Source organism: Anticarsia gemmatalis, chromosome 9 (genome assembly GCF_050436995.1).
Source record: "Anticarsia gemmatalis isolate Benzon Research Colony breed Stoneville strain chromosome 9, ilAntGemm2 primary, whole genome shotgun sequence".
In the NCBI taxonomy this organism is placed as follows: Eukaryota; Metazoa; Arthropoda; class Insecta; order Lepidoptera; family Erebidae; genus Anticarsia; species Anticarsia gemmatalis.
In genome coordinates, this window is record NC_134753.1 from 12,837,601 (window position 1) to 12,863,963 (window position 26,363).

Consider the following 26,363-nt stretch of genomic DNA (forward strand, 5'->3'; position numbering starts at 1 on the left):
TATTTACACCTGTTTATTTTATTTTCTACAGTAATAATAATTCATTAACTGCAAATGTAACCTTGTAATCTTATACATTTATATGGGATTACAAAGTTATTGTTGCAGTTGATGTATTTAGAAAACTGGACCGAAATTAGAAAATATTAAATTTTTCCCATGATTAAGACACTAAACCCTATTTGTATTCTAAATTTTAAGCTTCTAAGTCTGCTAGAAGTACCTTAGACTTTTGATGATCGGTGAGTCAGTGAGTCAGTGAATCAGTGAGTGACAAAATTCAAAATTTTAACAAGTTGTCATTCTTAAACTACTGGTTCAAATTGAGTGAAATTTTAAATATACCGTGTTTATACAATGACTGATTAGTTGCTGAAAATCCAGGCTTCTTGTTTTATCCAAAACGAAATTATAGGGGTGTCAAAAATAGCCCGAATTGCTTCGAGAAAAGGATGTTACGGCCGTGCCGCTTTTTTTTGCTCGACTTGCGGTTGACGGTTTTGGAGTTACTGATTTGATTTACACCAAACATAAACGTACTCTACATATTTTGCACTGTAAACTACCGACTGAAAGCCTCCTCAATCCACTTCACAGTGAACCATCAAACACAAGCTAACATTGAAAATTCACAGAAAAACAACGTTTACACGGTAACAGCGGCCAATTCTTCCACATCGACTTGGCAACTTGAAAAATCAACCGCGCAGACTAAGCGGGGCATTCACAAATTCACATAGCAATTACCGGGACAGTAGCTGGTTTTTTCTTTGTTGTAAAATTCGTGCCAAGTCTATTGGTTCAACTTGTTTGTGGTCCAGAGTGGCCGCGTGTAATTAAATCGCCACTGCCAAGAAACTGTCTGCGACAACATGTGGCCCGCATATGTCGGTTTTTGCTAGTTTTAGAGATTGTGATTTATTTTAGGTAGTCATTTTATTAAAAACTAGAGATTCGGCCCGATTTTGTTCGGGCATAATTTAATTTTGTCCCGTTGATTCCAATCCCGTAGAAATTTTGATTTCGTTGATTCCAAAACACACACTGTCGTGACAGTTTCGAACATATTCAAAAAATATTATACAATTTTGGCTAGTTATTGAGAAGATAATGCAGGTTAACGTTAATAAATTTAACCAGCTAATGCTTGATGAAAAATGATAATCGAGTTCCCAATGCAATATCGAGTCTTGTGAAAAGTATAATAGGATTTTGTGATCTACTGGTATCAACTATTGAGTATGTGGCAAAATATTCACCATAATGCTACATGATTACATAAAAAACCTAACTTATAATTTATAGATAGAGTGATAACCAAGTGGCCTTAACTTGCACCTCCCACGCAAATGGTATTTGCTGCGAAGAGGTTCAAACCTGAACCAATTACTTTTCGAAGTTATGTGTATTAGAAATATAATATCACTTGTACTAACAGCGAATTAAACCGACACTTGAACAGCAGTGGGACAGACATTTAAAAAAGCAGATGTAATACTGTCCTAATAGTGGTGAAAAGTTTGGAGAGACTCAGAAAATTATGGTAGGTTTTCTTTTTTGCAAAAGACATCAGGCCTATATTTTCTTTGACTAAAGGTATATACTTTAACTAAAAGTATTATTCTGTTTCCACCTATGTACGCGATGTGGAGTGCACTATGCTGTGTCAACTCACTTATGCGAAGTGATTCGTACGGGGAGAACTGGCAAACTTGAAGGGAAAAGTGAAGAGGGTTTTTTTAGAATACAATGTCATATCCGATGTATCTGAGTACTGATCAGGAGGCATCGGGTTTGACTCCTGGGTCGAGTTTTATAAGTATTTTCCAATTTAAACTAGAATGTTTCACAATAGTTGCCTACCCGGGAATCGAAACCGATTATACCCGAAGGTGTAGACGGAAGTATATGAAATTCACTCACGTTTCGCCATTGACAATGATAGTCATATGCTATAAGGGATGATCCTTTTGCTCTTTACTAGGCACGTTACCAAACTCCAGGATAGTATATTTTCTAATTAGTATTGTATTCTGTACATTATACATTACACTCTCGTGCACACAAGGGCACTCAAAGGCAGTTGTGTTTTAACAAAAGCGTAATTCAAAAACTGCATCGGCCTACAGCGTTAATTTATTCAAATTATAAGAATCAACAAGCTAAATGCAAGATGGAGGCATCTCAAAGCTGAGTTATCAACTCCCAATGAAAAATGTACCATAACTTCTTAAAGTATGGTTGATTGTTATTTAACAATTGACAGCTGTATTTTCTCGTCTTAATTTATAAGTAAAGTTAGTCTCATATGTTTACCGTTAAAGTATAATTTGTGCATTTTATTCTTAAGTACTGATTTTAGTTTTAAGATAATTGAAGTCTACAGTTCATTTTGGATGTTTTAGTTCAATAACTAAGGAGAAGTATGATCAACAACAATTGTTTTTTTTTATGTTCATTTTTATTGCGCAATATTATTGAACATGTTGCACCCTTGGTTATACATACGCGATTAAGAAAGAATAAAATATAACATGTTACATATAAACTTTTCAAACTATCGCGGTTTGTACAAATAATACTAGATTTATAAGAATATAATTTACGGTGTAACTTAAGCGGAAAGTCGGGCGTCAAATAAGGTATCGTAACCTTATAATTTTCATCGCATTTATGATCCGTTTAGTAACTTAGTGTGATGTAACATACCTATAGCTACACAGACACACAGACTACACTATAATTAATGTAGCAAGTAAAAGTTAACATTTAATTAGTGAAAACTTGAGCATGCAGACGCGAGCTGTTACTAAGTGTTGACGTGCTTAATACTCGCTGATGTACACGGCTTACTCTTATTAGTAAACTGTAGGAATACTTAAGTGCATGTAGATTTATATGGAGTAAAATATAAAGGTAAAGTACTCAAAGAGAACCCGCTTTCTATTAACTACAAAGACTCTAAACAAATTCAAAATACTTACGTCCAAAAGTAAGTGCCTGAGATCGTTCCCTTCTTGTTTTTAATGAGAATGTGTAGACCCCTTATCTTGGTTTTCCTGGTTTTCTAGATATATTAAAAACTTCACTTTAATAGAAATACTATTATTTTACCCGAACAGACCCCAACCATTACCTTAACAGGGTAATGAAGCCAAAGACTGACCCACTGTAAATACGCACGTAGGATAGGTAAGCAAGTATTAGCTGTACTTATTCTATTTCACTTTTATGCCTGATAAATTATTTTTTTTATGTAACAAAGATATCGAACAACACCATACACGGTTTCACAACCATACACACACCACTTTCAACCACTCATAACAAGGAAGTTTCAAGACTTCTTAACCATACACACCACCTACAAAACCACTCATAACAACGACCTACCCCTAAAACCAATATCAAACTCTTCAAAAACATCTTTCACCACTTCCTGATCCGACAAAATCATTCTCTCGCTAATCCACGTCACTTTGTAATAACTTGTTCAATACTGTAGCTAATTAAACAACAAAATAAGTAGGGTGTATTAATCAACTCGCAAAGTCCATTAGTAAATGTTGAGGACAAAAGAGTTGGGACAATCGATATGATCGTGCCGTGCCCGCAAAATGCTTCAGTGTTTTGTGGGGTGACTATATGATGGTGGAAATATTTCAATATTTACTAACTTTCCTTAGTATTTGTTGTGTATTTTGGAATTGAGAATAGCTAGCGAATTAAGAAGTCAAGCCGTGTTAAAATTTTGTACAAATGGTTTTTAATTTATCAATATAAATGTATCACTTTGCGCTGAACGATTGGAACAATTTTTATTACAAACAAATGGCTCAAGAGGCTATAAAAATAAAACCTACTCTATTCACAGGTTGCAGTGTTAGTCAAGTAACGTTTAAGTTCACGCCAGTTATGTTATGTTAGTTTAATATTTCGAAAACATCGTAGGTTTTGAACAAAACCTTTGGGTGTTTATGTTTACCCATAGGTTAGGCATAATACCAGTATGGTGGCACCTGCCTCGCCAAAATAGTGTTTTTTTTTCTAAAACGTCTATCCGTTATGGATAAGAAATTCGTAACAAAGAAATAGGTACGCATTTAACAGTGATAAATCAATACCTTAAAATCAATTTAGGAATGGGCTCAAAAACCCTATTGCTTTAGCACTAATAAACGTTTCATACCCATTTTCAATCATTTCTTTCTATCCTCCCATCCTCACACTGTCCTCATCATGGTACCCCTACACTAATGTTACGTACAAAAGAGCGATGATGGATGAGCGCTATCTGATCGTCTCGACTACATCCACGACACCCTTTCGCTTACGTTTATATTATAAATTGTTTTCCACAATATTATATTACATTCTAATATTTGTGTAGTTGGAAAATACGATAAATTTTGTGTTTATTTTTCATACAAAGTACTAGCAAACTATTTTTTTATAGAGACTTTTACCTTGAAAATGTCGCAAAGCTAGTAGGTACTTACTTTCAAAACTAAACACATATTTATAAATATTGGATTGATTAAGAATTGGAAACCGAACTCAATACGTTATAAATTTATATCAAGTTATGAGCAATACAGTCTTTTTTAAATATTTAATTTGCCAGTTTCACAACTTTCGAATAAGTGTCGTTTAATTTACCAGCAATATTGACAAATACTAATACACACCTATTTGCTTTTACTTTATTTATATAGGTTTCTCTGAAGAACACAAACCGGCATTAAATTTAATTTTAAAACTGTTCAAAATAATAACATATATAATAGCTCTATTAAAATAATTCTGTTTATAAAGAATGCCATCTATTCAGTATAGGATCAACTTTTTTTGTCTTGGGTGACGTAGAAGTGCTTTTGCTACTAATGTACGAAGATAGATCAGATGACGTTAACAAATACATTATAATAAGTAGTACGTTATGTTCAACACTAGATGGCGTTATTATAAAACAAAGTCACTAGCCGCATGTCGGTACGCGTTCTTTAGTTTTTGAATTTAGAATAGTATTGAAAGTTATTTTTGTACTTATTATTTTATTATTATAATTATTTATTTATGCAAGAGATTTCAAATTATAATATAAAACAACTATTACCGTAGTAGTAAAGTTATTTTGTATGCTTAATTTTCATTTACATTTTCATTCTTATGAAAACCCCGATTTTTATCAAACGAAAAAAAATATTAATATTTCCGCAATAAATTCCATAACTACTTACCAATTAACATTTTCAACGTTTATCCTCGGCTTGTACACATCACACACACATACACAACGAGTTATAAACGTGATTTAAAGGCAACGAAACCTTATTAATATTGTCCGACGTTTCAACCGACTTACATCGGGCACGCTCGCGGGCAGACTGATGTGGCTGCTAAGCGTCATCTTCTTGCAGCGCGAGTTTCTACGTGTACCCTCGCTTGAGCGTTACTATTTTCAAATTGTTCGGAATTGTCAGTACTTCGACAATCAACACTAACGACATCTTTATACTAATTTATCTTTACGCGTATTCCGGTGAAATTTAAACATCATCTGATTCCATATGGTTAATAAACGGAATCCATCTTCCCGGTAGAAATTAGCATTTTTTTGTTTCCAATCGCTTTTCGTACTAACTTTATGTGATCAATCGCGCTTAAAACCCGTTACATTAGACAACTTTATAATCATACATACATAACATCGCGCCTGTTATACCCGAAGGTGGCGGCAGAAATATATAGAATACACCCACGTTTTGCTAATACTTTAGAAAGAAAGAAAGAAAGAAAATAGTATTTATTGAAACACACAGAAACCATATCAAAACACAATAATATTAATATTAAATAAGCAGCGTCCTGTGTGCCAACAGGGAGGTCACTCAGCATTATGCTGGTTGTGACAAACCACAACACAGCGCTGGTTTTCAGTGACCACCCTAAATGACGCCATTTACGGGAGCAGCAGAAACAGAAAACAAAAAACCATTGTTTACAAACTTACTTGTATACCCATCACCAACAAAAATACCCACATATTAATTGAAAAAAATACTAATAAATAAATAATAAACAATATCATTCATCAAATAAACTGTATCATTATAAATATTATGTAGGTACACAAATTATTGTCGTACATACGTGTAGTTATCTCTCTCACACAAGACCCGTCTCGCTCGCCGCCGCCGCGCCGGTCCCATCACGTGAATTACTCACAAACACGCGCCGGCGCGACAGCAGCGCACGAGTCACGCGATATTGAACATAATTTCGACAGCCTGATTTTAAAAATTTCCGTGGACACTAACAAAGATGCAAAACAAAAATGGCAGCCACACTTCGTCAACAACAAAGATAACAAATCATCTTTACTGCTTGTAAATAAAATCCTTGTTTAATTACTATATAAACTTTTATTATAATATAAATAAATAACAGGAATGTCCGTGACTAAGTTATTTTACAACATAAAAGCATTAATTGTTTCACAATATTTTATAATCGATTTGAAAAACAAAAATTTATGAAGTCAGATAAATACGATTCTTATTATAATACTGATCTATTTATAAATGTTTTAGCAAAATATACATTCTAAAATAGTATATAAATTCTGATTTTTAAACTAACGGGATGTATTCACATGAAAATTCTGATATTTCCAACAAATTTCGTAACTAATATCGAGCGTTATAAAAACCAAAAATATTCGGAACCCCTTAACATTATTGCCCAGCAGTGGGACAGTGATTTATCTACGTAATTTTAAAAATAGAGACAGAGTTGCTCTAGACAAAGGCGCTTATTATTCATATACATAGTTGCATTTAATAATATACATCGCTGGCACTTACACATTGTCATATTATTTTGATTCTTTGGATTATCGCATGCTTATAAAGGCCCGATTTGTATATCATATTACTAAAATTCTTGTGTTTATAACGTAGTTCCCATGTTTACGTTTAGTTATTTTTGCTATTAAGCACTGTACATAATGATGAAATCATGCTATAAATATATTTTTAACAAAAAAATCCTTACTTACAACACCCAATTTTCATATGAAGAATTACCCGTCAATTTCATATTATTTACAGATAGTTCTCTCAATTTAATTTATTCGTATATAAATTCTGTGCACACATGATTATAAATATTGTATTTGTTTAACAAACTTTCTAGTAAATACTTATAAGAGATGATATTACATATTTACTCCACAGGTACTTCTATTAGCAGGAATTGATTTAGAACAATAACAACCAAACAACTATGTATTTAATTACAAATTCGAGATTTATAAGAAAAATAAACATAACATCTAACTTAGAAAACACTATCCAGTTCTAAAAGATTCTAGAAACTAAAATTTCCGTGTGATAATTGTGTCTAAATTAAAATAAACAAATTTTCGTTGTAACATGGATAAAAAAAAACAAATTGTAAACCCTACTTGAATATCACTCTAAATTGTTAATTTAACATCAATTAATTTTTATTTTGCACATTCGTATCACGATATTATAAGATGATGTAGAACATTAACCGCTTTAACGGTTAGATTTGCTATTAGGGATTTTTGTAGACACTCATGTTTGTCCCATATTGGTGTTATAACTTTACACGCACATTGATGCCTCCAGATATCTACCCAAGAGCAATATCAATCAATGAATTTCTATCTCTCGCATATCTTATACAGATTTTCACTTGAATCTTGTGATTTCGTCAAAATTTTTGTTTCAAATTCGTTAAATAGTGATGTTATAACATAAACGTTTTTTAATTTCACTTGCAAGAGTAACAAAGATGTCTAACATTTTGTAATTTCTGTCTGACAGATTAGTTAGAATTTTCGTTACCTCACAAACCGAACTTTTTAAATAAAATGAATATTAAGACTTGCAAGGGTCCACTTGTAGAGACATTTCTCTGTAAGGTGCGCGGGTGGCAGAGGTATACAACATTTAGGCTTGGTTTAAGAATGCTGTATACCAACGCCAGTCGCAAACCTTACAACGCTCTCTACTAAGTCGTGCCATAGTAGCATCCATCTTTCAAGTCTCCCTACATTATTATTTAACTACAAATATAATGTTCTCAAAGGTTATGAGAGAGCATGTTCTTCTCAGAGTCAGTGAAGTGCAGCACCGCGGCGATCGCGTTGAGCATGTGTCGCCGGCCCGCCGCGTCTGATGACATCAAGTACGCCATTACTACGTTCTTTAAGTATTCTAGATTCGCACCTTCACGGGATTGGATGCGGCGTAACCTGGAAAATAGATAAAATGTGTTTTAAGATTGGTGTTACTCTGTATACTAGCTGACATATTTGGCTCTGCTTGCGAAGAATAGATACACACTAATCGTCTAACGGTCTCATTACTAGCTGATGTCTAGAACTTCGTCTGCATCAAGAATTTGTCATTGTAAAAAGACCTAAGTGCTAATTCAGGTTATAAACTATCTTTGTGTGAAATGTCATCAAAATCCATTCAGTAACCAACATCCAGCCATACATCTATACTTTCGCATTTATAACACTTAGTAAGTACTTATAAGTAAGCTACTTTACATTAAAAATGTAATTAGAATCGGTCCAGTCGTTACGAAATAAGATGACGGAAAGGCCGGTAGGCGGTAACGAATTAAACTCGTCAGCGTTTCGCCATAGTCATCCCGATAATCATATACCCAATCCATCAATATAATATGTAACCTGTACTCATGTTAAAAAAACATAAACATATAAAAAACAGTTCTAAATAGTCAAAATAAAGTTGAATTTTGCGAATTATACGTGTATAATTTACCTGTCTATCTCCTCTTTTAATGTTCTTATAACTTCTTTGAATCGTTCTTTCTCTATTGTTGCTTCCCTCTGGCAGTCTCTGTAATAAACGAAAAAATGCAATAACATTTATTGAGCTGCTACACGACTATATCATTGTAGTGTTACTAAAAATCATACAATGTTATAAATGATTGTAGAATGTTATATAGACTCAGTCATAGTTCAATTCACATTAGTACGGCAGCACCCAACATCGGTGCCGCAAGGTTCTTTTCAGATTGTAAGCATACATTGAATCTTTCTTTTAAATTATGTGGTCTAAATATTATAAGATAATAACGTTGGCATACCACGAAGCCATCAATGTGTGAATTGAGCTTTATTGAGAACTTATAAGATAATGATGAGATTGAAATACCTGAACTGTCCCTCCATAATATGCTTCTCTTTTCTGAGCTGTGATATATCGAGGTCTTTTCTAGCTAACTCGTGCGCATAGTGTAACATATGCGGCGGTGCTGATACATCCTGAAATTGCAATAAAAATGTTTTTATTAGAATCAATTGTAGGAATTATACACCCTATGCTGCCAATTTTTAAGGCCGAATATTCCGTAATCCAATTTTCTATTTAAGAATGTACACATTGAACGAGTTGAGAATTTAATAACTAGTCCCTATTTCATCATACAACAGTACGAATACGTGCAAGGTTTTCGATGTCAAGGATAGAGCGAAGTGGATTGGTATTGATAGCTTTTGTCTAAATTCTATAGCAAGATTTAGGTAATATATTAAATAGCTTTAAAACATTGTAATATATTAAGTAGCTAAAACAAGCGTTATATATTCTGGAGTTTTTGAACATTGAAAACAAATGGGTTAAGGTATCCCAAATTATGAACTCCTGGATTTTAACATATAGGTGACGCTACCTAGTTTAAATTTGTGTTTGTAAAAACCGAAATATCTCGGAAACTATCAGGTTTATATGCTCAGTTTGCAATTCGTCAGATTACCAATAATTTTGTATAAAATACATCCATACATGGAGGAAAAAATCGCTTTCTTCCCATAGGGGTAGGTAGAGGCCTATGGATAGGTGTAATTTTATGTATGTATGTGTACAAGGTACTCACAGTAAGCATCCCATCTTTAAAGTGTTGGTCCTCAGCACTAACTCTCCGTGAGCGTTCGTTCCTGGCGCGGATGTAGTTGTCAGTCTCATCTAACAGTGCCGCGTACCGCTCACGTTGTGTGGACACTTGCTTCTCTAAACTTTGTATACGAGTCTTGAAGTCCGATACTATTTCTTTGTGGTAGTCTTGCTCGTTTTTTATTTTCTGGAAATAAATAATATAACGTTGTTAATGTTATGATGTGTGATAATTTAAATGTACATCTTTGAAATGATCACAGAGCTTTGAAAGCGTAAGAATACAGAGTATACCTTTATACTGTTTACACATTCAGACACTTTAAAGACATGTAATAAATATGGCTGATGTAAAATATAGGCAAGATATTATTCTGAATATTGTATAGCATAGTAATTGCAATTTAAACAGCAATTTTCGATTTGCTATCGTATATAAGTATTAAGATCACTTCTATGCAAACATATGTGAGCCTACTAAAAATAAAAAGTTCTAATGAAATGTTATCACGGTCATTGCTGCACGTCCATAGAATAATAAATAAGAATATTACCAATAAAATTATAATATACCAAGATACCAAATTCAAAATATAACAATAATAATATAACAATATACCAGAAATAAATAATAATATACCAATAAGATTGATGTGACCAAATAAATTTTAGCACAAACACTCTTTATTTCTACTTTATTTAATTACCTAGTAAGAACTTACCTCTTCATAAAGCTTCAAAGTATCAAGCTTATCCTGTTTCTCTTCATCAAACATCAACTTATAAGTCTCTACTCTTTCCTTCAGTACTGCTATCTCGCTCTTAAGATCTCCCACCTCATTCTCTACTTCACTCCCACTATCTCTTACTTTCTGCTTCTTATACTCATCAAACTCTATCTTCAAATGTTCGTACTCTTCTCTACATTTTAAATGTATGTTTTCATAGCCTTCTACTTTGAAAACAGTACAAATATCTATAGGACTGCCAAGCTTTTCATTTTCGGCAATCAATTCTTTTTTCAGTATGTGAATTTTGTCTATTAAAGTTTGTAGGTATTCGCTGTCTGCTAACTTTTCGTTGTCTGTTTCGCTTTTTTGTGATGTTTCGGCTGTCTCCTCTAAAAATAAAAATAGCAGTCAATAAATGATTTCATCGACCCTTTGCACTAAGATCGAAAGTCACGGAGACAGTCGGAGACACGCATAACAAACATACAAACATCAGACATGAGTACACATAAACTTAGCTCCGAGTGAAAATTCAAAACTGCACCACAACAACAATGGTGGATTCCACAACCACATTTTTTTTACTTTATGTTGACTACACCCACACTGAGTAATATCCACTCACTACGACACTATATTAGAGCCTAAACACCGAAGCCGCCGACCCACCGACGCGCCATTGTCGACAACTTGATGTCAGCAAATTTATTTCAGCAGTCTACTAGACGCCGATATTATTATTTTTAAATAATTATACAGTCTGACGGCGACTTAGGTTTGTATAAGTTGATACCTCCCACGCAAGTGGTCGCAGGTTCGAACCCGAGCCGGCACACCAATGACCGTATTAGAAATAATTATCACAATATGCTCTAAAGGTGAAGGAAAACATCTTCATGCAACCAAGGGTATTCAAAGTCCCTGTAGCGACACTGTGCGCGGAGACGACTGCGCGTCGGACTATCGCAGGCGTGCGCCTGACTACACAATACAGCGTCAGCAGTGTCGCTACATCCCCATCCTGCACGTGGTGGACTCAAGGTCTAACCCCTCCCTCATTACGGGAGGAGACCCTTGCCCAACAGTGGGACAGTGGTGGGTTAGATTTATTTTATTTATTTACTACTTCTGATATGGTCTATATCGTCTGCATTCATCAGCCTTGGAGTATTTGCGGTATATTTGTATCGAAAGAACATCTTCATTCAAGTATAGAAAAGCCTATGTAGGAATATAAACAAAAGTAAAGTATTTCTTACCAAAATCACTATGAGCATGTATCTTATCCAGCAGGCGTCCGTTCACCGAGTCCTTCAGCTGCTGTATAATCTGTTGGTCGTGTCGTCTCCTCAGGTCATACTGTCCGACAGTCTCCGACAACTCCGCTATCTTCCCCTCTAGCAGCGCCACGCGTTCTTCTTGACGCGCGCATATTTTACGAGCTGATTCTTCTGCGCGTTTCGCTTTTATTTGTTCCTGGAAAAAGTTTAATTTTGTGTTGAACAACAGTTTGTTTGCAATACGCGGATTTTTTTACACTTGCACCATAATACGCGAAGTTACAGGCAAAGCATGCGTATTAGTTATACGTTTAAAATATTATCCCGACTTGTTTAGATTTAAATAGTCGAGTCTACGTCAAACAACCCAATTTCGATCGATGATATCGTGATCCGCAATCCAGTATCGTGGATAGCTCGCTCTTTAATTGTGTACTTTGCTCCTGGCGCGATGTAGCCTCTACTTTTCGACTCAAAGCCTAATTCTTTATTTATTCCAGGAGAAGACCTAGAAACCTGAACTATTTCGCTTCGAAGGTATTGAATGGCACGACAGCGAGGGCCATTGTGCATCGATCGCCCGATCGGTAGAAAAGACAACCTAGAGTTCACTACTGCACTGGATCTACGTTCAGTGTGCTCAAACACCTAATTGTGTTCAAGTTGTTTGGCAACACCTACAATACGTTATATTTGTATACTTCATATGTTACCTCTCGTATCGCCACAGAGTGTGACTGCTCCAACAACGCCAGTTTCTGTTGCAGGCGCACGAGCAGCGCGGGGGTCTCCGACGTCCGCGCCTCGGCACGTTGCAGCCGACGCTGGGCAGCTTCTAGCGAACTGCTTAGATCACGAACTACTTTTTCTAGCTCGGCTTGTGACGCTGGAAAATATAGATTTACTAAATAAATGCCTGTTTGAGTTCGTTTTATGTAAGTTTAGCGTCAAGAATGCCCAAAACTATTATTTTGTTAGCATGCCTGATACTGTGTGTTTAAGTTGCAACTGTAACTTAGTAAATTATTTTTGTTTTAGATTGATGTTATTTCGTTTTGGTATTATCGCCAGTCTGAATTTAGCAACAAGGTGCTGTGCAGAAGACAAGCTCTTAAAGAAGAACTGTTGACAGACTTCACCTGTTTCAAAAGACATGTAAAAATAGCAGATTCTATACAAATAACCGTAAAAGTACATATATTATTCTTACCTTGTGCATCATTATTATTTACAACTTTGTCTTCCAATTTCTCCTTAGTTTTCCTTTCACTATTTAATTTTACATGTAGCTCTCTGAAACACAATAATAAATCAAATACTACACATTATTTTCATACATAACGCCTTTTCCAATGAAGTAGGCAGAGACCAGACACTATCTTACATTATCATTTTATTTAATTCTAATAGTACTTGTACATATATTTTAAATCACATAATTCACAATTTCACTCACACAAAAATCTACTTCTTTGCAAGAAAATCAGCTAATCATATTGGTTTGAGTTCCCATAAGAAGTAACTGCGATTTGGACAAAATATTTAATACAAATAAACAAATTGAACACTTACTTCATCATCGCTCCATGATCTGCCCTCTCTTTCTCTCTCTCCTGTATTTCATATGCTATCTTAGCCTTCAGGTTATTGACCTCTGCTATGTGCTGCTGAACTAATGTCCTTGTTTCCTCTCTCATTGCTGCTATTTGATTCTCATACTGTAAGTGAGAACATAATTATGTGTATAAGGATTTAGCATGGAAATTTATACAGTAATAACATTTTATTGCTAGTATAAATGTTAAAGAAATCTTCTTCAGAACTAAACGAGTTTTCATGATATATGCACTCAGATGACAAAAAACTTGAATGAATTCTGGATACATTTATATACTGTAGAACAAAGTTGGGAGCTGTTGTGAGAATATTTTGGATGAGTGACAATATAAATTTGTAAATCATAGCAAGATTTCCTACTGATTATTGCATAGTCCTTTGGACTCTGTCTGCCTTTGCTGCAACATGTAACAACAACAATGTGGGTATTTTTCTTGCAGAGTTCAAATTTTCTAAGCCTGGCTTTGACTAAACACTAATTATATTCATAACAATGATTGGCCAAACAGAAACTTATAAAATTCTTCTAATTGCCTTCAGAAAAATATATTTGCATAAATTATAGTGCACATAGGTACTTAACAATATTTATATTATTATCAATAACTTATTCTTCATCAACATTCTCATTCATTAACTACATAACAATAACAAGACAATTATTAATATTTATAACAACATTACACTATCAACAATTATATAACAGTAATAACAATAGCAATGAAACCTTGCATGACTATAAATATTGTGTAACACATTTCTTGATGGCATGCAAAGCACTTGACCAGCATAGGCCTAACTCTCTCAGTTTTGCCCTGCTAAACCAAAACGCTGTATCTTTTAAAATACAGTTAAAGAAAATTGACAAAATGTTTCTTTGTTACCTTATTTTAAACCTTATACTGTAGTCTCTTATATGCTTTATCTTGTTAAATAATAGTTAAATTGATAAAAAGTTGATCACAGGCACTCAACAAATTTAAAGGAACTGATTGGGCTCAGTTAAACAAAAATACTGTACGTTGACCCACAGTGTTTTGGTTCGGTATGGCAAAGTTCTGGGTTACAAATGAAACAAAAGTAAACATACTTTATCTCTTGTGAGTTTCTTGTCAGCTTGGAATGCCTCTTCCATCCGAGACTTTTCCTCTGTCAAAGCAGCCAATGACTGCATAAGAGCTGATAGTGAATCATCTCTTTTCTCTTCTGAAAAATAAGAATAAATATTATTTGAAAAAGTTACAATACTTATACCAAGTTGAAGACTGATGGGAAGACTTTGAAAACTGGTGTATGAATGTTTTCATTGATTCAGTACAAATCATGTTCAACTCATAGACTAACCCCACTACATACCACTTTATACTGCTTAACAATGTGAGAGTTTGTGGTGAAAACAATCAAAAATTTTACTGAATGAAATCTGTTTGTTTTTTCTTTTAATGGTTTGTCAACAGTAAGGCTCAACAGTCATTCTCCATGTAGTATTGCAGCTTGGTTTACTAGCTATAAGTTGATTTTGCTATCTAAATAATTAATATATAATAAAAACAAGTAAACTTAATTCTGTTGTATTTACCTCCATCTTCCTCTACTCTCTCAGTCCTGTTTAAAGCTTTAAGACTTATCTCCAGTGCCTCTTTCTCTTTGATAAGACCTTTGTATGCTGCAACAACATCTGAAACATACAACATAAAAATTTAAAATTTAAAGATAGTCAGAAATCTTAGATATACCTTAGTAAAATAATACTATGTGCAATAAATCTGAAGGAAATTGAGTATAACAGTCACTTAGTTACCACAGCCAGTATCAAAAGTTAAAACATTTTGAGGTAAATTGTGTGTCTACATCATTCTTGTAAAAGATTATAATTATATGTATAGATCAGGGGTGTGTAATGCAAAAGAAGTAAGGATAAAAAGATTATAATAAAGAGCATACTGTCTCATATGAATTGTTCCAAAAGGGAATATTTTGGTAATTTAATACAATTTTTATTTTTTTTATTGGAAATGAATACATTTACTTCTAGTGCTGATTAACTTTGTATAAGTGTATCCAATAAAAACACTAACTTTTAGAGCTCTATTCAGATAACAACTCAAGGACATATTGCAAATATGCAATTTTTATGGTTACATGTTTTTTTTTAATTCGAATACCTATTTGTCGGACATGCCCTAATTTTTTTTTATTAATTATGACTTAAAAAAAAATGCCAATAATCATAGATAAGGTCTTGTAAGTGCTGGAATAAGAAAAAAACATTAATATATTTTCGTCATGCACCTGAGCATATGGATAGCGATTATTGCAGTACTTTTTACCTTAGCGCTTAATAAATACATGTCTTACCTCTTAGCCGGCCCTCGTATCGCTTTATCTGATCAGCTTGTTTAGTAATTGTTGAAATTAATTCTTGTTTTGATAACGATTCCATTGCGTTGAAGTTGAGAAATTTTACAATGTTATTCTATAGTTTTCAACCACTGTGGCTTTAGTCGCGAGCTAAATATCTTATATTAGATTATTTGTACGATCCAAAAAATGCGATAATATCCAAAATGTTTATTTAACTAAAATATTCACGATTTCTCTGTATCAAACAAATTGTTTTTATTTTTTGACTGACTGACGTCAACTGACGTTTGTGACATGACGATTGAATGAGCAACAGACTATGGCCCGTACTATCATTCTTGTGGTATCTGTATTTTGCATTGAATGAATGATTGTTACTAGAAATAAAATTAAAAAACAAGAAATTTTATTTTTGTATTACTTACGCTTACGCAACAAACTTTCGTATGATGTTATTACTTTATCCAAAAAAGATGTCAGGAACTAATCATATCGTTCAGCAATTTATTGAAAAGGACCATGAATACTATTTAAACATAATAAAATATAATGATTTGGTGATGATAAGTTACCAAATACTTCTTTATATTTTTAAGTTTCTAACATAATCTTACAGAGATTAAAATTATTTCCAATTTGGAAATCTCTCAATATCGTTTCGTAATATTATTACACAGCTAGCAAAATCACACCCAAAATGGCCTCATGGACGAAACGGAAATGGATTTTTAGGTTACATCTACAACGCGGTTGACTTATTACTTCTTGGAAGGTTTTCCAAAGTAAAACATTAATAATAATACATTCCCTAGAAAAATATTTAATCCAAACTTCTATATGATTGGCAATGAAACACCAAAATGCAAGAACGAATTCGTTGCCATAAATATCCGAGCAGGCGCTATTGATGTATGGGGTTGAAATGCTTGCATCGAGGTCATTGACCGGTGACTTAAAAATGGGGTAGCATTCACCCCCTGTTCTAATTAATGTCCATGTTGTTATAAACACACGATACATCCAAATGTGGTATCTAATTATTATTTCGAGTTGATTTTAACGAATATTATGCTTAGCGTACCGACTAGGTACGTTCGATTTTGCAGATGAAGGATTTTGTTTGGGGCCAAAAATTACATCGTAATGCTATATTGACCCATGAATTTCGATATCGGGTCTGCAACTCATAATCAATAAAATCAATCTTACGAATGGCTATAGCTTATTTAATGGTAGGTACCTAATTTAGCTCTCATCTATCATTCGGCATTATTATACGACAGCTGAATTAGTCAATTTGCAATTACCATGAGAAATAAATTCGGTTGTTTCTAAAGTGCCTCAGTCACGCTAAAAGCAAAGCTTCAGAGCGATTTTAGAATGCTCTTGAAACTTAATAAAATAGACTATCTATTTTATTAAGTTTCAACTGTTTGCACTGTAGACTTTTACTTCGGTATTTCATACCTTGTGCCTAAATCTTGTAATTTGAAAAATTACTGTAGGTATCATGTATTCTAACAGCGAAGAAGTAGACGCTTTATGCAAATCATTGTCCTATTCGATCGCTGTGGCAGCCGGTTCTACAGTTCAGATTTTAGTGCTCTAAGATTCTTTCTTTACGTAAGCATTTCATGCTAGCAAATAACTGTCTGATCTTGCCTGATACATAGATCTGCAGACTGTAACAATCTTTGTTACGTAATGTTACAGGCCGGCTCCTCGTGATAAGTTTTTCTGTCTTCATTGTAAATTGATGGTTTTTGTGTCATTTTTTAAGGTAGATAATCAATGCCACATTCAGCTAGTAAACCCCATTTCGCTAGCAAATTACCTTTGCAATGGCATAAATCCGACAGAAAGCGAGGATAAGCTCAAAAGAGGTTTCTATGATTAGTAAAAGGATTAGGGTTGGGAAAGAAACATGAAATAAAACATTATTTTTATATGTATTATTGCTAAGGTCAATATTTAATTTCTATCAATATCCCCTACGTCAGATTACATTCGTTGACATTATTTCAAAAATTAAATGTAAGTAAGCCAAACATTTTTTCATACATTATCGGCGATTTGTACTCTGTCTTATAATTCTAGCTACATTCTAGGCCAAACCCTACAATACCCAAACCTGCCCAAAGTAAATACAAACGAAAAAAATTAAACCAAACATTAAATGTGGGATAAATAAACGCTAAATAGAAAGATGTTAGTTTTTTTATATAAATTAAAAACGGAAACTATTCTAAATAAATAAAATACCACAACTCAGAACACAAAATACTAAAGCTGAACATAACGATAACGTGGACAGGTGTGTAAAGGTATTATTTCGGTGGAGAAAGCAAGCGTATTTGTTTTTAACCGACAGGGACGACACAACACAGATTATTAGTAAATTGTATAAAGGATTCCTGCTTATTTTATGCGCGAATGTTGCAAAGGAAGCCTAAAACGGCTATAAAACTCAAGCTAATAACTGGGTTTGTGAAACTTTGGCCATTTCCCTCAATCAGCCGATGGGGCTCCAACACATGTAAACCCTTTCTAATTTATCTTCAATTAAAAGTTCGACACTTCTAATCGTTACTTCGAGATAGCGTGTACAATCGCGCACAATTACAGCACATCCACAATAATAGAAATATTATTCAGAGGTATATAATCTACCTTTGACTAGTATTGATACACACCATTTAGTATTTTTTATGTATTGTGTGCTTTATATGGGTATATTACTTATATTAAACCAAACACCACACCAACATAATTTTAAACCAAAATCCTAATCTACGTATTAAATTAAAGAACACAGTTTTCTTTAAATACTTAAGTATGTATACTTAAAGATTTAAATGTTGCGCAAAATTATAACTGACTAGTTTCGCGTATTTTAAGTACTTTAAATAAATAATTAATCTTAATGAAACATTTATCCTTATCATAGAAATTAAAGAAAATACTTAATCAAAATGCATTATAACAAGCCCATCTATGTTTTCGTGAATATCATCGCCTGTTTCCACTTTAATTATGATATGCATTTGTCTATCAATAATTTAACTATTACAGAAAGTACTATATAATGAATATTTGAAATTATACAAACAGTTAAGACAATGTATTGTTACTGAGTAGATTTACCCAACTAATTTTGAACTTACACTACATTCAATATATTAATATAAACATCGAAATGAAATCTATAATTTCTATTACGATTATGACAATAAATTATGTTTACAATGAATTTTTAAGTTACTTAAATTTAATAATAAATAGTGATGATTATATAATCAAATTAGAGAGACAATATCATGATGTGAAAGTCAAACGTCATGGATTTTAATTTGTGCAAGTGTAATAAATATGACAAGAAATTATTTGTGATGTATTATAATTTCACTCCAAAACTTACACGAAAATTCCAATTATTAATATAACCGTTTTGACTTTCACTGTAATATACAATCACTATAATAATTATGTGCCCAACGTGATACATGAAGGTATCAGAGTCATAATAAAATGTTGATCAATAACTAATTTAGTGTAATGTCATGGTCCTTTCAAATTATTTCGATCGAGATTTACATGTCAGATTTGATGGAGAATTTATATAATAATAATGGAATCAAATAAATAAATAAAATAATAATTATGATCCTAATTATTAATTGTTCTATAAAATGTATCCACCTTACTTTATGACTTTGTGCACAATTCAAGCTCCAGAATTATATTATTATTACTCGACATTATTATAATAATGGGGCCATCCTTATTTTATCAACATGAATGGAAGTAATAGTTTTAGTCATATTTTCACTTACAAACACCATTTTATAAATCAGTCAATGCATTTCTGACCTCTTTGGTAATAATTATACAATGAATATTTCCTTTATACTATTTTTAATTATTGCAACTATTTTCAAAAGAAATAAAATAAATAGTTGTTGTGTACAATAATAATTGCACTGCTTTTTAATATACATATTTTAATAAAATATTTTTTTTACTTACAGTAAAAGTTTAATATTGCACTGTCAATCGTTAAACATATTATAATTATTGCCTGGATTACGGTTATAATAGAATCTTGTTGGCATCATTAACCTACTAATACCAGAATGCTAAAGATTACAATATGTCTTAAAAAGACCCATGTATCAATGGACATAAGTTAATATATAAATTTGAAGTTAGAAACAAGTCTGCAGTTAAATTATACATGTATGTCATTGTTCTCAAAAAATTGATTAAGTATGTGCTTGACTTTTACTTAATTTTAATTCAGTATGTCACTGAGACATACTTATCAGCAGATCATTATATTGGTTAAAAAGCTACATGACTTGCTCCTAACTTGAATATCTTAGGATTTATTATTTAGGTATTTCACTAGACAGGTATTCCATGGACTTCATAAATTAAAATTAGGTCAATTTTGTAGAACACTCGGTATATGTCAGTCATTTAGAAATTTTCTAGATATTATTGTGATGTTATATTTTTGTACTTATAATGTATGAACATTGGTTCAAACTGACATTATGTCATGATTTGAATCACATTTATTCCATATTTCGCTCAGTACCGTTAGTCAAACTTCAAACCATGACAAAGTAATGATCAACATTTTTGCATTTAGCTACAATTTATTGACTAGATTTGGATCATTTAAGATTTACTCTTGTTCGTTTTGAAGCTGACCTGGAGTACCTGGCCGTTCAGTGAGTATCCATTCAGGGATTGGATGGCAACAACAGCCTCATCGTAATTAGTCATGGTTACAAAACCATATCCCTTGCATTTGTTAGTGGTGGGATCTCTAATTATTTTTACACTCTGGACGGCACCAAATGGGCCAAAGAGCTGCCAAAGTACACTCTCTTCAGTGTCAGCCCCAATGTTGTACACAAAGATGCACCATCCTGAACCACCAATAGCATTACCTTGTATGAGCGGGTCAGCCAAAGGAGAAAATCTCTGAAGACCTTTGTTGATGGCGAGCAGGGCTTTGCCGGCAGGACCTACGAAGCGGCGAGCTGCAGCAGGCGCGAGGTAAGCAGCTAGAGGAGCGAGAGCCTTGTTCTGGTTGCTGGGGTTGTTGGCACATTTGACCGTGATAGGTCCTGTGCCACCTGGAGGTATAGTACCATTCAACTCACGTATCGCGTTCTCGGCCTCGTGTCGCTGGTCGTAGCGGATGAAGGCGACTCCCCGCGACGGGCCCTGGATGTTCGACTCCTCGGCGCCCACCTGCAGCAGATGCCCGACGTTCACGTTCTCGTGGAGGATGCGCGAGCTGATGATGGTTCCGTACGGACTGAAGAGCTTCTCCAATTCTTGCTGTGTCATGTGCTTCGGCAGACCGGACACGTAGAGATTGGCGCCTTTAATCGCGTCGGAACTCGGGCGGGCGTACGATACCTTGATGATCTTGTTCTGCAGTCTCAGCCCGTTGAGCGTGTTCACAGCCTTCTCCGCATCCTCCGGCTTGTGGTAGTTGACGAACGCGTAGCCCAAACTCTGTCCGTTCAGAATGTGGTCGGGGAATACTGTCACTTTGTCTCTAATAAGCTTGCAACTTTCTACTTCGCCGACACTCGAGAATAACGATCGAATCTCCTCCTGTGTCATCGTTTGTGGCAAATAATTAATAATGAGGTTGGTCTTCGACTCATTATTGCAAGGTTGGACCTTGCTACCATTTTGCGTGGGCTGGTTCACGTTTACGCCGTCGAGTGGATTGGCCATCATTTTTACTATTTCTATGTTTACACCAAATTAGGTGAAATGTCACAGAAAATGTGACTCTCTAATAGAAATATAAAACGGGTAAGTTAAAACATAGATCCACGTTCTTCGCTAGTTATAACAACACCACTTCGCGTTGGTTGAAAGCATATGCAAGGGAAGAAAATCAATAAGATGCTGTTCACTGTTGTACTTATCCTGTTTTCGGTAGCACGGCGCCGAGTCCGTTGAATCAAAATATAATCAGAAACACAAATAAACGTTAGTTTATTAGATCTTATGGAGAATACGAAAGAAAAGTGAAAAGGAAATCAACCAAAAATCTATGCGACTTGCGACCTATTCTCGTAAATTCATTTCTTTCACTTCACTTTCTTTTTAAAATGTTGCCATGTTACGAATGTTACCTCCTCTCTTCTACTTCATGTAATATAATATTTTAGGCAAGCATCGATTTTGTCACGTTTGAACTAAAAAGGTTGTTAATCCCCTTATATAATATGGAGGGAAATATAAGAAAATCTTTTGTATATTTATTATAAGGTTTAATAGCTAGTATTTCATACAAATCTATTATGATAATCTTATTGCCTATGACAATTCACCTAAACATTTTTCAGATGTGTTTCTTGAAAAAGGAGTTCCTTTTATCTCTAACTAATTGTAACGTGCTTTAGTTAATCTTACTTTAATATCCGTCTTAAAAGAATCGTATTCGAGAAATGACGTCTTCCTAACAATTATTATAGTTTCGACGCTTACTTAACGATTCAAAGAATGATTTGTTTTTGCATTAGTGTTGATTTGTCTCTGTTAAATAGGCTACGTATGAAAATGTAAAAATTTTCAGCAGTTCAACCACAATATCTTAATGAATTATTTTACCCACCAAAATGCTAATATTTTTTACGATACCACACTGTCACAATGGTACCAACATCAGCACCGTATAATATAGCCAATACAAAAACCAATAAGAACAAGCGTTTATAGAAACAGCTACAACATAAGTGTATGCTATGAAACAAAACTTTACCAAATATTGTTTTTGGAACCATGAAAAAATCTCTTTAAATAAGTGTAAAATAATCAGTTAATAATTAATTGTTCGCAGCTCTAAATAGCACGCTACTTTAACGCCATCTGTTGATAATTTCAGTGAAACACGTTACGAAAAAAATGCCAGCATCTATGAAGGGCACGGTCTAGTTCTACTTTCGGTATAATTTATTACTGTATACTGAATTAACTACCGCTAATTTTAACATACAAACGCTACACTAGTTACGTAGTATTGTTTAATTGTATTCACGGTAGTTCCATGACTCGTAGGACGGACGCAGACACTATGATAAATTAATATTGTGGAGTAGACCCAGACTTTGCTCTTTGTTTAATAGTCTAATAAGAAATTTACAATTTTAACATTCTATGTTTTGTAATAGGTATATTAACATGGACACCTCAAATAAAATTCCTATAACATAGAATTTAAGATATCTTTAATTGTCACCATTTTTTTTTTACTTTTCTAGGTACATCCTCATTGTTTCGGTCTTTAATAATGCATGTTTTGATAATACGAGTACCTACTTATTATAAGAAAACAAAGGAAATTTGCACTGCGACCTAAAATATTAGAGTTTTGAAGAATCTGTAACAGTATATTCAGCTTTGAATAAAAAAGAAAATGTAATAGCAACTCGCGATCCGCCATATTGTTGTAAGGGAGCGAGTAATCAAATATACGAGATCCTTTGTTACACTGAGGGGCGATTTAGAATGGGTTGTACACCCCAATATTTTTGTTTAGTTGTGCATATCGATCGAAAGGGCTACTTTTTAGATATCTACTCATTATTTTGATTTAAAATGATATCATTTTTGATGAATGAAATGCTGAAAACGCCTTATCTGACTTATAATTCAGTTTTTTTTTTGTTCTAATTTTCAATGTTTTGTAATACATTACTTAGGTACCTACCTACCTAATATGTAACATCTAAGCCATTAATACTCTTGGAAACAAATGTCCTGCGACATCAACTACACGTGTTACCAACTGGTGCAGCAGTGCGGCGTTATCGAATATGTCTCTGGCACATGTTGTGGGACATTTAACTTTGTTCCCTGTTCTTTAATATCCCGCAAATTAATTGAGTGTGACTTTAAGTTCGAACTGGCTATAAACTACAATTCCAGTAGTACCATGAGGTTAGCTCTATAATAGTAGTACTATAGTAATACCGTATACAGTTGTACATGGTCCTAGGCGTCAACTTTAAGGCGTTTGCAGTGCGAGTTCCGACACTTGTGCTGCCAAGAATGATGGATGTTGCGCGGTCGAATTCCACCAGAACGCACAAAGACGTAGTGCAATAGTGTTATCATAATAATGATGTATACTTAGATAAAATATATAATTTATCTATGGGTTTTTGAGAGAGATATATAATAACGTTAATATTTCCAGTATTTTAGTAAAATAATAAATACTAATATTAATGAAGACGGGCAGAAGTAAAGAGGGATTTCATATTTGAGGCACTGGTTAAGATGGCCGCCACGCATGCGCCTGCGGCGCGGATCGCCTGCCATGGGTTCGATTCCCACATGGAACAAACATTTATATATATTTGTGAATTAGTGAATAGATCTACATCATAAATATTTTTACTGAATACTTAAATATTATCAAAATCTTAGTTTTATGTTCGAAATCATCGGAAACTCAAGGGTTTGATCGGTTTATAATGTAGAGTATGTAGTTACGCATCCAAGAAAGTTATGTTTTGTTTATTTATAAAATACTTAATTTTTATTTTAAACGTTTGTGATTAAAGTAAAATATGTATCTATAATTACTTAATTCATTTTAATCTAAATATTTATACTTAAAGTTTTCCAATTTAGAGATAGTTTAAGGGGTTGTAAAAATAAGGGAAATAAGGGATTGTAAAAAATTAAGTAGCAAAAGTAACTATTGAAATACGGTGTAGTGACTTCACTGTTTCGTATTTTCGTGGCTAATAAAACGTTTCAACACGTACCTACCTAATAATTACAATTTAAACATTATTTACGAAAACACATAAAACGCTTGAGCATTTTCAATGAACCTTTTACAAGTACAAGTTTAATATTGTTCAATAACCGTTAAATATTTTTCCGTTAACTCAGTCAACTACCCAATTGTTATTCCTATGTAGACGTAGATAGCTATTTCTTCTGGCGCAGTTATTACTTAAGAATGAAAAACAAATGCAAATTTTCCTTAATTACTCTGAAAAGTTGATTAAGTGATCATGTTAATCGTCCATTGAGCAGCTGTGTGTTGTGTGTATGTGTTGTATGTTGTATGCAAAACAACGCGGTGTTACAAACGGATGTGTGAGCACAATGGAAACCAACTGACTCACCCGCTTACGAGTTTGTCTTTGTTTGTGGTGTAAGTTAGGGATTGTAGCGATTTGGATTAGTGATTTAGAGTATAAAGTAGTAAGTGGAAGGGAGTAACGATAGCTATGAACAATAACAGCAAATAACTTTGCAATAATATGATGAATAATATTTTTTATCAAAACCAATTGCAAAAACAGTCTTATAAAAGTAAACTCTTAACAAAAGCAGAAGTGTCAACTAGTCTGGTAGTTTATAAGTCGAATATTGCCGAACAGAAAGTAGCTTATTTAAGATTTGAACCAGCAGCACCTTTTTTGCATTTCTAGCTCAATACCCTGATCAATATTCTCTTTAGGTACTCGTAAGTTAAAATTAAAAACAATTTTACGCTTAAGAATGTTATTGCGGGAAAAAATGGGATAATATATAATTCGATATTTTCGTTAAACCTAGCAGATAAATTCAAAAATCGACTTCCCGATTACTAACTCAATAATCAAACTATCAACAAAAATCAGTAAATAATTTAAGTTACAGAGTCTTTACTCAATACAAAGTGAACAACCAATGACTAATCTCAATTTGACCTGTCTACTCGTCTGATAACTGCAGTCACGAAGACCTTTGTGTAGTCGCAGGTGTGTGATACGCAACATTGTAGCGAGGATTAAGATAATTGATCAACAGCTGGTGAGATATCGATGTTGGTATTTTATATGTTTCCTGAATTATTCATAGCCGGGTACGAAGTCTTCTTTGATGGTTTATCGTTTGTCTGATGGATATCTTGTTGTTAGTCGGCTGTCTTTAGAAACTTTGAAGGACCGTTAAAACTATTTTGGAGTTATAAAAACATTATTTGTTTCTATGTTGGACTGGCAGAGTATGAATAACACAAAGCATAACTAGCATAATGTAGAAGTAAAGGGATGTGAGGGTTTTAGTTTTGTTGTTGGCTGACCCCCTGTCACTATTTGCACCAATGTTTTGATCATGTTTTACCTTCAAGGTTATTGTAAACGTGGCACTAAGTAGCTATATAGGCTAACGCTTCCCCATCTAAAAAGAAATTCTAAACCAGTATCGTATCATAGTTTAAACTATTATTCATATTATACAACAAGGGCTACCAAGATCTCAAAACTTCAGAATTTGCTGAATCTGCTAGTAGAATTTAAGATGAATCAAGTTTTAATACAATATCTTCAAACCCGTTTCAATGACGGATTTCGAAAAAAGTT

At 33.7% G+C, this 26,363-nt stretch overlaps 2 protein-coding genes and 1 pseudogene across 2 annotated transcripts in view; all 3 read right to left on the minus strand.

Annotated features, from left to right (window-relative positions):
- The window catches only part of bru3 (CUGBP Elav-like family member bruno 3), a 797,460-nt gene extending 792,062 nt beyond the window's left edge, over window positions 1-5,398 (minus strand). The window contains exon 1 of the transcript XR_012959608.1: window positions 5,241-5,398. The gene's annotated coding sequence lies outside the window, so the exon portion shown is untranslated. The remainder of the gene's footprint in view (window positions 1-5,240) is intronic.
- A 393-nt stretch (window positions 5,399-5,791) lies between these two features.
- GCC88 (GRIP and coiled-coil domain containing 88 kDa) lies at window positions 5,792-16,243 on the minus strand. The gene is made up of 12 exons (XM_076118464.1): window positions 15,952-16,243; window positions 15,173-15,271; window positions 14,684-14,799; window positions 13,549-13,694; window positions 13,187-13,269; window positions 12,690-12,862; window positions 11,956-12,172; window positions 10,688-11,085; window positions 9,949-10,152; window positions 9,228-9,337; window positions 8,829-8,906; window positions 5,792-8,287 (listed from the first exon to the last, which is right to left on the minus strand). The coding sequence occupies exons 1-12, from the start codon at window positions 16,034-16,036 to the stop codon at window positions 8,116-8,118; spliced, it is 1,881 nt and encodes a 626-aa protein (XP_075974579.1). The 5' UTR covers window positions 16,037-16,243; the 3' UTR covers window positions 5,792-8,115.
- A 1,651-nt stretch (window positions 16,244-17,894) lies between these two features.
- On the minus strand, window positions 17,895-22,125 carry LOC142975368 (ELAV-like protein 1 pseudogene; annotated as a pseudogene).
- Window positions 22,126-26,363: the final 4,238 nt, after the last annotated feature.